The sequence below is a fragment of the Mauremys reevesii genome, linkage group 1 (genome assembly GCF_016161935.1).
Source record: "Mauremys reevesii isolate NIE-2019 linkage group 1, ASM1616193v1, whole genome shotgun sequence".
NCBI lineage: Eukaryota > Metazoa > Chordata > Testudines > Geoemydidae > Mauremys > Mauremys reevesii.
The window spans coordinates 314,380,860-314,395,013 of record NC_052623.1 but is presented as its reverse complement, the minus strand read 5'-3'; the positions used below and the strand labels follow the sequence as shown (position 1 = coordinate 314,395,013).

Genomic DNA, 14,154 nt, shown 5'->3' with positions numbered 1-14,154 from the left:
AAAAGTGAGTCATTTTGGCTTTGTCTGCACTAGTAATTTTTCTAAAACTTCCTACAGTTGCACTATTGCTGGTTCGACTCCGTTGGTGGTATCAACAGTGAGAATGCTAGTATAGACAGACAGCCCTGGTGACTGCCAGCATTTGAACTACTATGCCATTTAGACTTACTCTGAGTACAGTGAGATGACACAGTGACTAAAATGTGGTGGCCTGTCTATGCTTTGCTTTCACACCATTGCTACCAAATGTGGTAGTGCAAAGATGGGAAATCTTAAGAAAATTGTTAGTGTAGACACAGCCAGAGAAATTAAGTGACTTGTTCAAGGTCAAACAGGAAGCTAGTGGTATTCTGACTCTCAGACTTGTCTCTTCATCACAAGGCCATACTGTCTACGAAGACCCAAACTCATCTGTTGTCAGTGGAATGAGGGGAATACATGTAGGGAAATTAATGAGCTGCTTAACCAGATGAACTCCTTGATTCCCCATATAGAACTGATTGCTTATCTCTTCGTACTGCAATTTTTAGAAGCTGAGAGTTGGTCCAGTCATACTTTTATCTATTATAGGGGGAATGGGTAAGGACCCTTACATTTAGTATGCTTAACACTTTCTCTGATAAAGGACCTTGTGACCTTTTTTTGAGAAGCCATTATTTGCAGTAGACCTTTGATGTTCCACAGGGGGAATGCCATCAGGCTACAGAAGTGTCATTTTTTTTGTTTTTTGTTCCATGAAATTATATCTCAGCAAAAGCTGAATGGAAACTGTTAATAATTGTCATAGCCTCTCTCTGGCTTTTGTTCCTCAGGAACAGTTACAGTTGTATTTAATAGAATTCATTTTTATTTTTTCCTTTAAAATAACATAGAAACTTGCATAGAAACTGCCACCCCATTTTATTTAGGTGGCAAAGGCAAGCACTTGAAAGTTAGGAAATGCCAGATTTACAGTGTCTTGATTGGGGTCCCTTGTTCACACGCATTATGACAGTCTTTAATTACATGATCAAATATTATATTTTCCACATAACTTCTGCCTTACTCAGAGCACAGAATAGATGCATACAGGAGCAGAATCAAGATTCCATGGGGAACCATAAATCTGCTGGTGCCTGAAAGATGCTTGGAGAGGTCAAGTACTATACGTACCTATTTTCTCAAAAAATGTGAAATCATTGAGAATGTATCATTCTAAATACTATTATATATCCAATAAGGATATAAAATAATATCATAAACTTTTAAAAAGTTCATGTTTTCAGGTATAGACTTGTTTGTGCTTTTGGGACCAAAGATCATAGAGGTCTGTCAAAAATTCCACTATGTGTGAGTTCTATAGGCAATCTTCCAATATGTGAAGTTGCCTAACACTATGAATTCGCGTTCCAGAGGAATGTGGATGCCTACATATATGTCCGTACTTGTATTTATGCTGTTCTCTGGCTTTCTCCTTCACCTCCTTAGTAGGACAAGAATAATTTAGATCTGGTGGCTTCACAATCTTTTGTTCATTAGCTGACAGTGACATAGATAGATAGATAGATAGATAGATAGATAGATAGATAGATAGATAGATAGATAGATAGATAGATATAGGTATATGAAGCACCTAACAAACATCATGTGTCTGTCATATCCACTAAATCTGCTTTATCAAACTTAGTCAATAAATTAGTAATCAAAAAATTATCTAAAAGTTTAATCAATGCTACCTATTACTCCAGTGTTTGACTTATTTTCCTGTTTTGTTTTGTGTTTCTGTTCAGCCCATATGGGGATCTCTCTTAATCTATCCATTCTAACTTTCCCAATGTCACTTTAATGAATGTGTCTCCTCAATAGCCTTACCCTATATACCATATAAAGCTAAGTTGTTATGTACTGGCTTTTACAGCTGGTGAAAGACTGAGAAATGGATACAACTTGCAGAACACTCAGTCCATCTAGACATGATCTCCCAGACCTACCACCAAGTATATTCATTTGTCCCTTAGCAGCCACCTACAATATAGCCCTAAATTTTCAGACTGTCTAGTGATTTTGGGAGTCTCATTTGAGTCACCTTAAACAGACCTGCTTTTCTCGGCATCACGTCTCTTTAAGGTGTTTTACCTTTGGGCACCCAAAATCCCTAGTCATTTTTGAAAATGCAGGCTACAGTGGCTGTCTAGTTTTCTGATATGCACTGCCCATTTCCAGCTGTAACTGGGACACGTTCAAACAACAAATGATGACTAAGGCTAAGATTTAGTTATGAGTATTTTTAGTAAAAGTCATGGACAGGTCATGGGCAATAAACAAAATATCACGGCCCGTGACCTGTCCATGACTTTTACTAAAAATACCCATTACTAAATTTCTGCTCCTGGGCCATGCTGCTCTGGGGGGCCCCTGCTCCAGTGGTGGTGGCGGCTGTCTGACCCTGGTGGCCCACTGCTCCGTGGCCCCCAGGGATCGCTCTCATGATGGCCTCCAGGACTGCCCTTGGGGCGCTGCGACTCGGGCGATCCCCGTGGCCGCTCCTGGGACCAATGCTCAGGTGCTCCCTGGAGCCACTGCTCCATCTGCCCCTGGGACCACTGCTGCATAGGCACTCTTGGGGCTGCTCCAAGGACCAATGCTCGGGGGCTCCCTGGGGCTGCTGCTCCGGCACCCCCAGGACCGCTGCTGCTTGGGTGGCCCTGGGCAGCTGATCCCAGGGACCACCCACGACTGGGACCGCCCCCAGGACTGCTGTTAGGCTACACCCCTGGGGCCAGCCACAGCTGCTGCTGCTGGAGCAGCCCCAGGGCCAGTCACACTGGCTGCTACAGCTGACCCTGCGGCCAGCTCCTTGTGTGCCCCGTGGCCAGCTGCACTGGCCGCTGCAGCTGCGGAAGTCACAGAGGTTGTGGAAAGTCACAGAATCCATAACTTCCACGACCTCTGTGACAGAATCGCAGCCTGAGTGATGACTTATATTTTTACTCGTATCACTGCTGAGATTATGAGAAAACCAGGCAAAAAGAACTGAAAGAGAATATAAAGACTCAGACCAAATTCCAATAATTGTTAGAGATGTTCCCAATTCTCCATTGCCTTGTACTTTGAGTACTCACAAACACTTGTGTGAAGCGAACAATGTCATTTTACTCTCACTTCACATAGGTATAAATAACTAAACTACGCGCAAGGGAAAGGAGAAAGTCAAGCCTGAATAAAAAGATTCCTAGCAGGCTGAAGAAATTCTCCTCTTACTCTCTAGAATTATTGAAGAAATTCCAAAGAGGCTTACTGTGTTGGGCTTCATACTGGGCTCCATGATGCTGTAACTGCTGGCTACGCCTGTAGCAGCCCTCTCCTGCTTTCAGAGCCTGCTTAAACAGCTTCTCTGCCTCCACAATAGTTGTTGCTTCCTCTTCAGCCAAGAGAATATAAGCAGTGGCACACCTGTCAATGAGATCAATGACAAAAAGCAATAATTCATGAGACAGCAAAGTCAATCCCTAGCTATCAAACACAAACACATGCAGACTGGCAAGGATATATCAAATATATAAGAAATTCTGTTTTGTTCAGGTTCCTTTTTGACAAATCTTTGTACAGTAACTACATCAGTGGCCAGATTCTACATTCTGACTTATTCAGAAGAATATTTAACTACTGGAGTAGTCCCAACGAAACTAATGAAGTTGCTCGTGAAGTACAAGTACTGCTTTATGTAAATAAGGGTGGTCAGATCTGGCCCTAACATCATCATCATCAACTCACATGAGATCTTTAGTTCTAAGTATTATTATTGTCAGCATATTATATGGGACATCTTTGATCTTTTTAAAATTAAATGTTTTTGCTGTATGAAAAGAAACAAAGAACTGAACCAATTACAATAAAATAAGAAAAAATACAAAGGTAAATACAATAGAAAGCCATGTTCACCCAATCATATGATAATATTTTACATTTGTTCATTGTTTTATGTAGTTAGAAAAATCAGAGAAAAATAACCAAAGAGAAAACAAGGGATCAATCACTAGGTTATTTTTCTCTGATTAATATGCAGTCAGTTTACCTTAGCCTGGAATGTAAAACTACTTCTGGCAGATACCTGAGTGGAGTCATTCTCTTTTTATACACTTTTATAGCACTTGTATTGCTTGTCATGCCAAGAAAGCCTCATTGAAATGAACTGATTGTGGGATCATAGAAATCCATGATTTTTCATTAAAAAAAATTAATAGTGGACTCATGGACAATAAAAATCCTATAGACTTGCATGTTTTTACATGATATCAAACAAAATAGATAAATAAATAAAGCTGAACAGCCTACCCCCACCCCTTCCCTGAGGCCCCGCCCCTGCCCTTCCCCGCCTCCCGCTCACTCCATTCCTCCTCCCTCAGTGGCTCGCTCTCCACCATCCTCACTCACTTTCACTGGGCTGGGGCAGGGGGTTGGGGTGAAGGCTCTAACTGGGGGTGCAGGCTCCAGGGTGGGGCCAGAAATGAGGGATTTGGAGTATGAGAAGGGGCTGCAGGTTGAGGAAGGGGGCTGGGGTGTGGGAGGGGATGAGGGCTCTGGGCTGAGGTACTGGCTCTGGGGTAGGGCTGGGAATGAGGGGTTTGGGGTGCAGGAGGGACCTCCAAGCTGGGAGGTGGGTCCAAGGGATTTGGAGTGTGGGAGGGAGCTCTGAGCTGGGGAAGAGGGTTGGGGTGCAGGGGAGGTGCAGGCTCTGGGCTGGGGCTGGGGATGAGGGGTTTGGGGTACAGGAGGGTGCTCTGGCTTTGGGGGGCCAGGGCTCAGGGCTGGGGTAGGGGGTTCAGGGTTGGGGTGTGGGCTTACCTCAGGTGGCTCCCTGCCTGTCCTAGTACTGCGCTTCGCATGCCCCAGAAGCAGCCAGCAGCAGGTCCGGCTCCTAAACACGGGGGCCAGGAGGCTCCACACGCCACTCTTGCCCGCAGGCACCACCACCCCAGCTCCCCAGTGTGGAGCTGGTGCTCGGGGGGAGGGAGGTGAGCGCGCGGAGCCCCACGGCCCCTCCACCTAGGAGCCAGACCTGCTGCCCACTTCCGGGGCGCAGCATGGTGCCAGCCAGGACGGGTAGGGACTAGCCTGCCTTAGCGCCGCAGCACCACCAACCGGACTTCTAACGGCCCGGTTGGCTGTGCTGACCGGAGCCACCACGGTCCCTTTTCGACCGGGTGTTCCAGTCGAAAACTGGACACCTGGTCACCCTATCCCCAACTCCAATAGGGAACTATCTGGTGCCACCTCTCCTCTGCCAAATATACTCATCATTCATCATGAGGCAATATGTTTAATACTTCAACATGCTCATTGACATCTCATTGGCCTTTGCATTGGGCCTACAACTGCTGCATCAGCAAGTGCCAAAGGGGCCATGCTATGCCACACAAACAGATAAGGAGGAAATGATCATATATTAGGAAATCCATTATGGGTTCCTGGAACTTGTCCCCTGCAACTTTTCCCCAGCACCTATACAATAAGGTCCACTTTTATAAATGCAGAGCTATTACAACATACAGCTTTGGCTTTCCTCACAGTGTCTTGGTCTTTCTGTGACAGGCCTGTAATTAAGAATAAAAATCTTTTTGGCAAAAATCAGTGCCCTAAGATATTATCCAGTGGATTTTTAAATGACAGGAAATAATTCTTATGTTATTGTCACTTACTCATTCAACTCCAAGGCTTCGTGTGCTGCAGAAATTCTGGCTTGCGGGTTTCTCTCTCTCCAGGCTTTTTGCATTACTATTCATTAAAACAAAGCAAAACGGTGGCATGTCAGTCACTGCAGCATTAACAGGGAGAATTGACTGCACAACAACAACTCGATTAATTGCTTTCAGTTTGACTCACTGCTGAGCGTTTCACAAACCAGGAGGTTCAGTCAGTCACTCAAAAGACACAATCCATTTCAGTTGCTCTCCTCAATCCCTATGGTTAATCTTTCATTTAATTAAACCTTTGTTTACAGCTAAATCTGGACTAGGGCTAGATCACGCATAAAGCTGCACTGTTGCACTAAAGGGGAGGGAGAAAGCATAGGGACTCTCTTCCTCCCAGGAGGGGTGCAACAAGGGGAGTTTCAGGGGAGCCCAGCCGCTCCGACCAGAACTGTAAATTAGGCCCAGCAAGGAATCCCTCATGACAGAGGAGCGGCCAGGTCAAATTTGAATGCCACCCCATGCACCTGCTTGGCCATTTCTCTCTCTCTCTCTCACACACACCCCTTGGCAGTCCTTCCGGTGCCGAGGGGCACTGGGAGCCCCCAGTCCGCAGGAGGGTGGGAGGATTGGATCTGAGCTTTTGGTGCTTCCTGGGGAAGTGGAGATGTAGAAGGAGGATGGATCCTGGGAGTCCCAGAACTGCCTGGCCCCTGATGGAGATGGTGCTCTTCAGCATGACTCCTCTCAGGGTAAGAGCTTGGGACTGAGCATGAGGCAGAGAGACCATGGGGCAGGGCTCAGGATCTGTAAGTCATTGTTTTGCATTGCAAAGTATTATCTAATGCATTATTCAATAAATATTTAACACAATTAGAATCTCTTGAATCAAAGCAGGTTATAATTTCCAGTTTCCATTGCTCCCTACAGCTTCCAGTTTCAGTGGGCCAGTAAAACATAGGGCTGAGTTCTACTTCACTTACATGGGTGTAGCTCCTGTGTAAATGAGGGCTGAATTTGACCCAGAATGTATAAATTGGCATTGCACCAGATGGTATAACAACTTGTTTTACCTCTGTATATGTCAGAAACCATTGCTGGAAGTAGGAGGGAAACTTGAGTCTTTGTAAACGTGAATGGCTTTAGTGACAGACAGTACAAAATATAGTGAAGTGTCTCTCAAGCAATAAATGGCACATAAGTAAATGATTATTTGTTTGAAATCTACACATTAATAATGTGACTCCACAAATTCCCAATTTTTTACCCAGAGGAGCATCACTGAAATATGATCAAGCCCTTGCCTTTGCTAGTCTGTTTGAAGAAAGTTGATCCCTGAGACAAATTTCTGCTAACCCCAGTCTAAAACTACCATTAAACACTCAGAAAAAGTGCATTTTCTTACTGGCATCTGCAGGCCGTAAATGATCTGTGTCACATGTAAAGAACGTTTGATGATCCTGCGCTGAAAGATTCATATCATAGTAGGTCAAAGGTTCTCTTCCTGTCACCCACGTATATCTGTAAAGGCACCAACAAAGTCAGACATTTTGGTACATAAGAAGACACACATACAGCAAATCTATACCAAAGGGGAATCCTAGAAATGAGAGATGGACATGACCTATTACTTTATCCAGTCCACCTCCCGACCAATGTATAATTGTTCTCTACATTTTGTGCATTTTCTTGTCCTTTGAAGGAGCTACAGTAGTTTCACATAGGCTAATCAGTATCTTGAAAAATACACATTGGAAATGAATACAGACGTATTCAAAAGTTAAGACCCATAGAAGCTAACTACAACCCACTCAATTACTCTGTTAGGGTATGTCTACACTTACCGCACGGGTCGACGCAGTGAGTTCGACTTCTCGGAGTTCGAACTATCGCGTCTAATCTAGGCGCGATAGTTCGAACTCCCCGCGCGCTCCGGTCGACTCCGGAACTCCACCACTGCAAACGGCGGTGGCGGAGTCGACCTTGGAGCCGCGGACTTCGATCCCGCGGCGTCTGGACGGGTAAGTAGTTCGAACTAGGGTACTTCGAGTTCAGCTACGCTATTCGCGTAGCTGAACTTGCGTACCCTAGTTCGACCCCCGCCCTTAGTGTAGACCAGGCCTTACAATCTATTTGAACGGAACTGCCACTGTATTGTTAACAAATACCAGACCCTTTAAAAATATTTAGATTTGTAGGTGTTCTAACTATATTACTGGGCTCTTGAAAATGGAGCTAAATTCCTTCCCATTCAAAAACATTTACCAAGTAGAGAACACAGGTTGAAAACTTGAGGCATAGCTGAATGCTGTCCAAAAGGTATTTTGCTTGGTGTTTAGAATGTTCTCTGTGCGCTTCTCAGGGCTAAGCTACTGCACAACAGACTCCTGTGACACTTACCGGTTATACTCAGCTCCTCTGAATAGGTTTAATGGATTTCGCCACACTTTGCATTCTGTCACAAGGAGAAACAAAAATATACATTAATGATACTCCCCAAAATTACAACCTTAACATTGACATTCATCAGAAACATCAATTACCCTCTAAGAAGTTGTGGTGGTCTGCTTTTATTTCCCACACAACCAAATAGCAAATTAAAGGCATGAAGATACAGGTAAATGTATCTTCTCACTCTATCCCTTTCAAACAATGATTTCCTTATAATTTAGGGTTAACAAATTATATCATTCAAGAAAACAATCCCTAACAAAGTTTCAAACGGAAGATTAAAATGACTGTTTTGATTACTGCCAGGTTTCACATTTACCATAATGAGTATGGGGCAGTGGGGGAGGATCATATCTGGGATTATTGTGTTGAAAAATCCTGTAATTAATCATGTCCCTATGGACTTGTTATTTCTAGAGGCAAACTTCATTGTCTAGTTACTGTTATAAATCAGTGAGAATCTCAACTACAATTGGCTGCTTTAATTCCTCCTCAGCATTTGAAATTATAAAAAAAAAAAAAAAACCTGTGGCACCAGCTGCTGACCTTGCTTGAGTTATAACCATCCCACGATTGACAAGGGATGCTAAGATTGATTGGCAGAGGAAAGTTCACAGCAAAGGCTTGGGAACACTAAAAGAGTTTCATATGTTTTGCTCCTCTTATACAAAAATAAAATAAGATTACAAGTTCCCCACGTTCATATCCAAATCCATCTCACAGGCAGGGAGACTCAAGAAAATCCCCAACAATAATACCATTTAGAACAGAGTTTACAAGATTAATAGCATTAATTCCTACAGCTTCCCAAATACAAAAGCCTGATTCTGGTTTCACTTACACAAATTCTATACCAGTGGAACTCCCTGATTGAAACAGAATCACTCCTGATTTACACCAATGAAAGTGAGACCAGAATCAGACCCAATATTTGCAACCAAAAGATTCAGAGATGCACTGTGTGGTAGCACATAATTTTGCTGCAGACCCTTTATTGTAATATACATCACGCAAGTCACTGCAAGAACTTGTCGTGCCTTGTTTTGCCAGCAATATTGCATCACTGACATTTTATCAGGCTACTTTTCATCACAACCAAATGTCAACCTGAAAATTTTCTACTATGAAATGTCAATGGCATCATGTTAACTCACCAGGACCTCACTGCAGCAAAGGTCTACACTATGATGGTAAGTTGACAAGGTATCTAATCTATGCGTTTTATAATACATAGGCCTGATCCTGAGACATAATGAATACCCTAGTCTGTCACAATGAGAAATAGAGAGACAAGCTGGGTGAGGTAATATCTTTTTACTGGACCAACTTCTGTTGGTGAGAGAGACAAAACAAAAGTTGGTCCAATAAAAGATATTACCTCACCCAGCTTGTCTCTCTAATATCCTGGGAGCGACAGGGCTACAACAACACTGCATACAACAATGAGAAATAGAAATATAGAATGGGAGTCAAGCAGTGCTCTTTTCATATTCTCCATTGCTATGTCCAGGCCTGATTGAGAAGTGGTGTTGGAATGGCAGGGAGAGAAAGCATCTTGCATAAATTTGCAGCGATTCCTTTGGCAGTCTGAAAAATAGAGTTGCAGATGTCAACAGCTCTCAGGGTCAGCCCTAAATTAGATAACATATGTGTAAGACATAGGGCTGGTCTACACTGGGGGGGGGGAATCGATCTAAGATACGCAACTTCAGCTACGTGAATAGCGTAGCTGAAGTCGAAGTATCTTAGATCGATTTACCTCTCGTCCTCACAGCACGGGATCGACGTCCGCGGCTCCCCCTGTCTATTCCGCTACTGCCATTCGCACTGGTGGAGTTCCGGAGTCGACGGGAGTGCTTTCGGGGATCGATATATCGCGTCTAGATGAGACGCGATATATCGATCCCCAAGAAATCGATCGCTACCTGCCGATACGGCAGATAGTCTAGACGTACCCATAGTGATGTGGCAAAAGGCAGGAGTTTGGAGGGAGCAAAAACACTGGTGGAAAAAAACATGGTTGCAGGAGAGCACTTTTTACTTTCTTCCTGTTTCATTATCAATGAGTTGTTAGCCACAAGTAGTCTTGTTTCAGGCAGGTATGGTATTTAGATTCATTACATTGTTGCCGAAGAGGCAGTAGGCAGTACTGAAGTTGAGATCATTGATAGAACGCCAATCGGGGGAGTGCATTGTTACTTCTGCAAGAATGTTGGATATTTCTGGACCACTGGCCTGGGATTAATTTAATTATTGTTCCTCTATATTTCTAGTGGGTGTTCTAATACTCATAAAATATGGTTCACATTTAATGAAATATTTCTGTTTAAAAACAGATAGGTGTAACTTTAGAGCAGCCTTGAACAGATCCTGGCTTAACCCCTAGGCTCCTCCATACTGGCCTTTTGTGTGCCTTGGCATTGGAGGGCAGCAGAAAGGTGTTACATGACTACATTTGCCATTACACTCTCATCCCTTTGGGTTCTGTGCTGAGCAGAGCTCAGCCAAATCAGAGGACTGGGCCCTCCTAGGCAGCAAGAGGGAATGGCTGGCATGGAGTCCTTATTTGGTCTCCTGGATGAAGTCCTTCCAAATGTAACACCTCCCTTCCTCAGGATAGGAGTAGGTTCTCCACAGCCCTGCTGAGCTGTATTGTCTCCAGCTGTGGTTCCACACTGCAGAAGTATCTGAACTCGAATTTGGCCCTTGGTGATGGAGTGGAGGATTTCTACTATATTTTAGGTACTTAATGTCCAAAGCAGTCTCTTCATTAGATTACATCACTTCTAAGGAAAGTACGATTTGGGGCCTATGCAGGCTCACAATGTCTCTTTAGAAAAAAAAGAAAGGGATAGGAAAAGCAATGGCAGTTGTTAAAAAGGAAATATCTTATCGCAATAAAATTCTCACCTCAATATTACTTTCTGATAGCAAAACATTGCAACTTACTACAATAAAGACAACACTATAAGAAGATAAATGCTTCCCTGTTCATGTCTAAATCACTACAGCAGCCAGCTAAGGTTAGAAGACTATACACCTGCAACAACAGAGGTGTTTGAACGTTGTCCAACCATCCTCTAGTATAGCTGGAGAAGGTGGTTGTTTGCCAAGCTTGTCTCTGGTGATTAATACAAAATATGATTTTTCAAACTATAGTACTTATTAAGGTAAAATCAGACATCTCAGTCCCTGAAGAATAATTAAATGGTCCGGTTACTCTGATTGCCATAAATAGGAAAGAAGGCAGTTAACACTGGCTTGATGACTGTGATGTCATTCTTTTTGCTTGATTGCTTAACTTTAAAGTTATTGGACTAAATCCTTGGGTGCATAAGAAGTCAGAACACCTGGTTAGGGTGGTGCAAATTGGGAAAAATGGTGTTTTACTGCCTTTCCAGTCTCCCCTATCCTGGGAGCAGCTGGGCACTAGTTTGGCTGGTTATAGAAGATGCTCCCTTTTTTGTTTCTATCTTTGCATCTGCTCATAACAGAGTCTGAACAGAGCAGCTGTAGTCCTAGTATTCTGATGACAAGGATATTTGCTACACTCAGTAAACAAATGCCAGCATAAGAAAACAGAGGGGAATCGAACATAGAACAGACATCTTCAGTCATTTAGATTTAGAAATTAGAGGGAATATCCCTATTTTGATTTATAATAGTCTGGAAAGCATATCTCTTACATCATATTATAGGATATTGATAGATCACAGTAGTGTTCCAATTACTGAATAACTAGATAGGTCTTATTGAAGAGTATTCTGTCTTTTCAGGCACTCATTCTACAGTGAAGTTCAGAGTACTGATTTCTTTTGGAAGATACGAACACCATGTAGTTGTTCCAGAGGGATTAGATGACGGCATTATTAAGGAATTCACAGGATCTGATGTACAGTCATAGAATCATAGAAATATAGGATGGAAGGGATCTTGAGAGGTCATCAAGTCCAGACCCCTAAGATGAGGCAGAACCAAATAAACTAGAGCATCCCTGACAGATATCTGTCCAACCTGTTCTCAATAAACCTCCAATGATGGGGATTTCACAACATCTCTTGAAAGCTCATGCCAGGGCTTACCTGCCCTTATAGTTAGAAAGTTTTTCCTAATATCTGACCGAAATCTCCCTTGCTGCAGATTATGCCTACTTTCAGTGGACATGGAGAACAATTGATCACCATCCTCTTGATAACAGCCCTTAACATATTTGAAGCCTGTTATCAGGTCCCCCCCGTCTTCTTTTCCCAAGACTAGATATCTCCAGTTTTTTTAACCTTTCCTCATAGGTCAGATTTTCTAAACTTTTTTTAAATCATTTTTGTTTCTCTCCTCTGGACTCTCTCCAATTTATCCATGTCCTTCCTAAAGTGCAGCACCCAGGCTCATAGATGTTATCGAATTCCTGAAAGAGGACTCAAAGGTGGAAGTGGTTCTGATGGAATATTCTATCTATCTTAGATAATTATCTGACCCCATCACCACACTATCTGAGCACCTCACGGTCTTGCATGTATTTATCTTCACAATATCCCCTGTGTGGCAGGGTAGGGCCATCGTCCCCATTCAACAGGTAGGGAACTGAGGCAGAGAGAGACCAAGTGATTGTCACACAGCACTTCTATGCATACAGATTGAAATGCAAGAGCTCTTTCAGCTATTTCCTTACAGCAGAAAATCTTGGCAAGAGGTTTGAGAGCGTCTGTTATAAAATTTTGAGTATATTTTGGACTTGCTGAAGTGTGGTTAAAAGCATTGACACATACAGGCATGTGCTGCACTTTCCCATACTCTCTGTCAATACAGGCCAACCCTGGTCCACAGTACAACACTGCTGCTGCGTAAGTCTTTTAACTCTCCTGAGATGGGAATGTCAGCTGCTGAACTTTGCTAAGCTATGTGCAGGTTACATAATGTAGAAAATGTCCAGTGGAGACCAAGATTGCTGAGGTTACCAAACGTATTTAACTTGGGAACGCTGTTGAATTTCTGATAAACCTAGATGAGCAGGAGTGAAATACACTCTACTGATATTTAACAAGAAACATGATGGAGATTACTGACATAAAAGTAGCAGATCTAAACAAATACCCTTTCTCGTTTATTTATTTTTTTCATTTTCACAGACTTTTCCTCGATTCTTTAATTCTGACATACTGAAGAGGAGATAAATTTAATGAAATCTGAACCGATTCTAGAGACACAACCCTTATGAAAGCTAAATGAGTTTCTAATATTAAGTGTATGTCTACACTGCACACTCCTTACAGCAGTGCATAGAGTACATACATTGCATGCCCCCTAGCATGGGTATAAAGAGCAGTGGAGATGGTGAGATGTGGCTTAGGTGAGGGGAGTACTGAGATGCCAGAAACTTAGCATATGTACCCTACACGGTTCTCCATGTGCCCAAGCAGTGCCACTCCCATCTACACTGCGGTTTTTAGCAGCATAATGTCCTGCTGCTTCCCGGCCACAGGGAAAAGCTCCAGCAGCGGGGAAGGACTCTGGCAGTGGGGGAGCCAGTGGGGAAAGGCTCCAAGCTGCAAGAGCCTTTCCTCACTGTCTACCCACTGCTAGGGCCTTTCACTGACGCGTAGCTACAAACCGCAGTGTGGACTCAGCCTGCTTGTCACTGTGGCATGCTGCTACATATGTAGTGCCTGTACCTTACATGCCGCCACCAGTGTAGACAAGGCCTAACACATATGTGTTGAACGGCAAGATGGGGCTAAAACAATTATATATGTGTGAAGGGATCTGCAGTTTTCTTAACAAAAAGCAGTTACATGTCTTCAAAAGTCACACATTTACCTACATAAAAATATTAACTGGGTAACAGAGACACGGATTTTGATGAATCAAGGGAAGCATAGACCATAGTGTCATTTCTGTAGGATCTTATTCCTCAACAGTCTCTAAGAAAGAGATTATATTGGCCCCCCTGGTATTCTGTCTATATACCTATACGGCCCCTGTCACTTGAGTATCCAAGCACCCTGGAAGCAATAATATATTTATCCTCAGAACAGTC

At 43.2% G+C, this 14,154-nt stretch overlaps 1 protein-coding gene across 3 annotated transcripts in view; it reads right to left on the bottom strand.

Annotated features, from left to right (window-relative positions):
* The window catches only part of ST7 (suppression of tumorigenicity 7), a 228,699-nt gene that overhangs the window by 81,958 nt on the left and 132,587 nt on the right, over window positions 1-14,154 (bottom strand). For all 3 annotated transcript variants that reach the window (XM_039508628.1, XM_039508630.1, XM_039508634.1), the window contains exons 4-7: window positions 8,070-8,124; window positions 7,075-7,190; window positions 5,679-5,754; window positions 3,278-3,432 (exon numbers count right to left, since the gene is read on the bottom strand). In XM_039508628.1, the coding sequence (XP_039364562.1) occupies window positions 3,278-3,432; window positions 5,679-5,754; window positions 7,075-7,190; window positions 8,070-8,124 (402 nt within the window). The remainder of the gene's footprint in view (window positions 1-3,277; window positions 3,433-5,678; window positions 5,755-7,074; window positions 7,191-8,069; window positions 8,125-14,154) is intronic.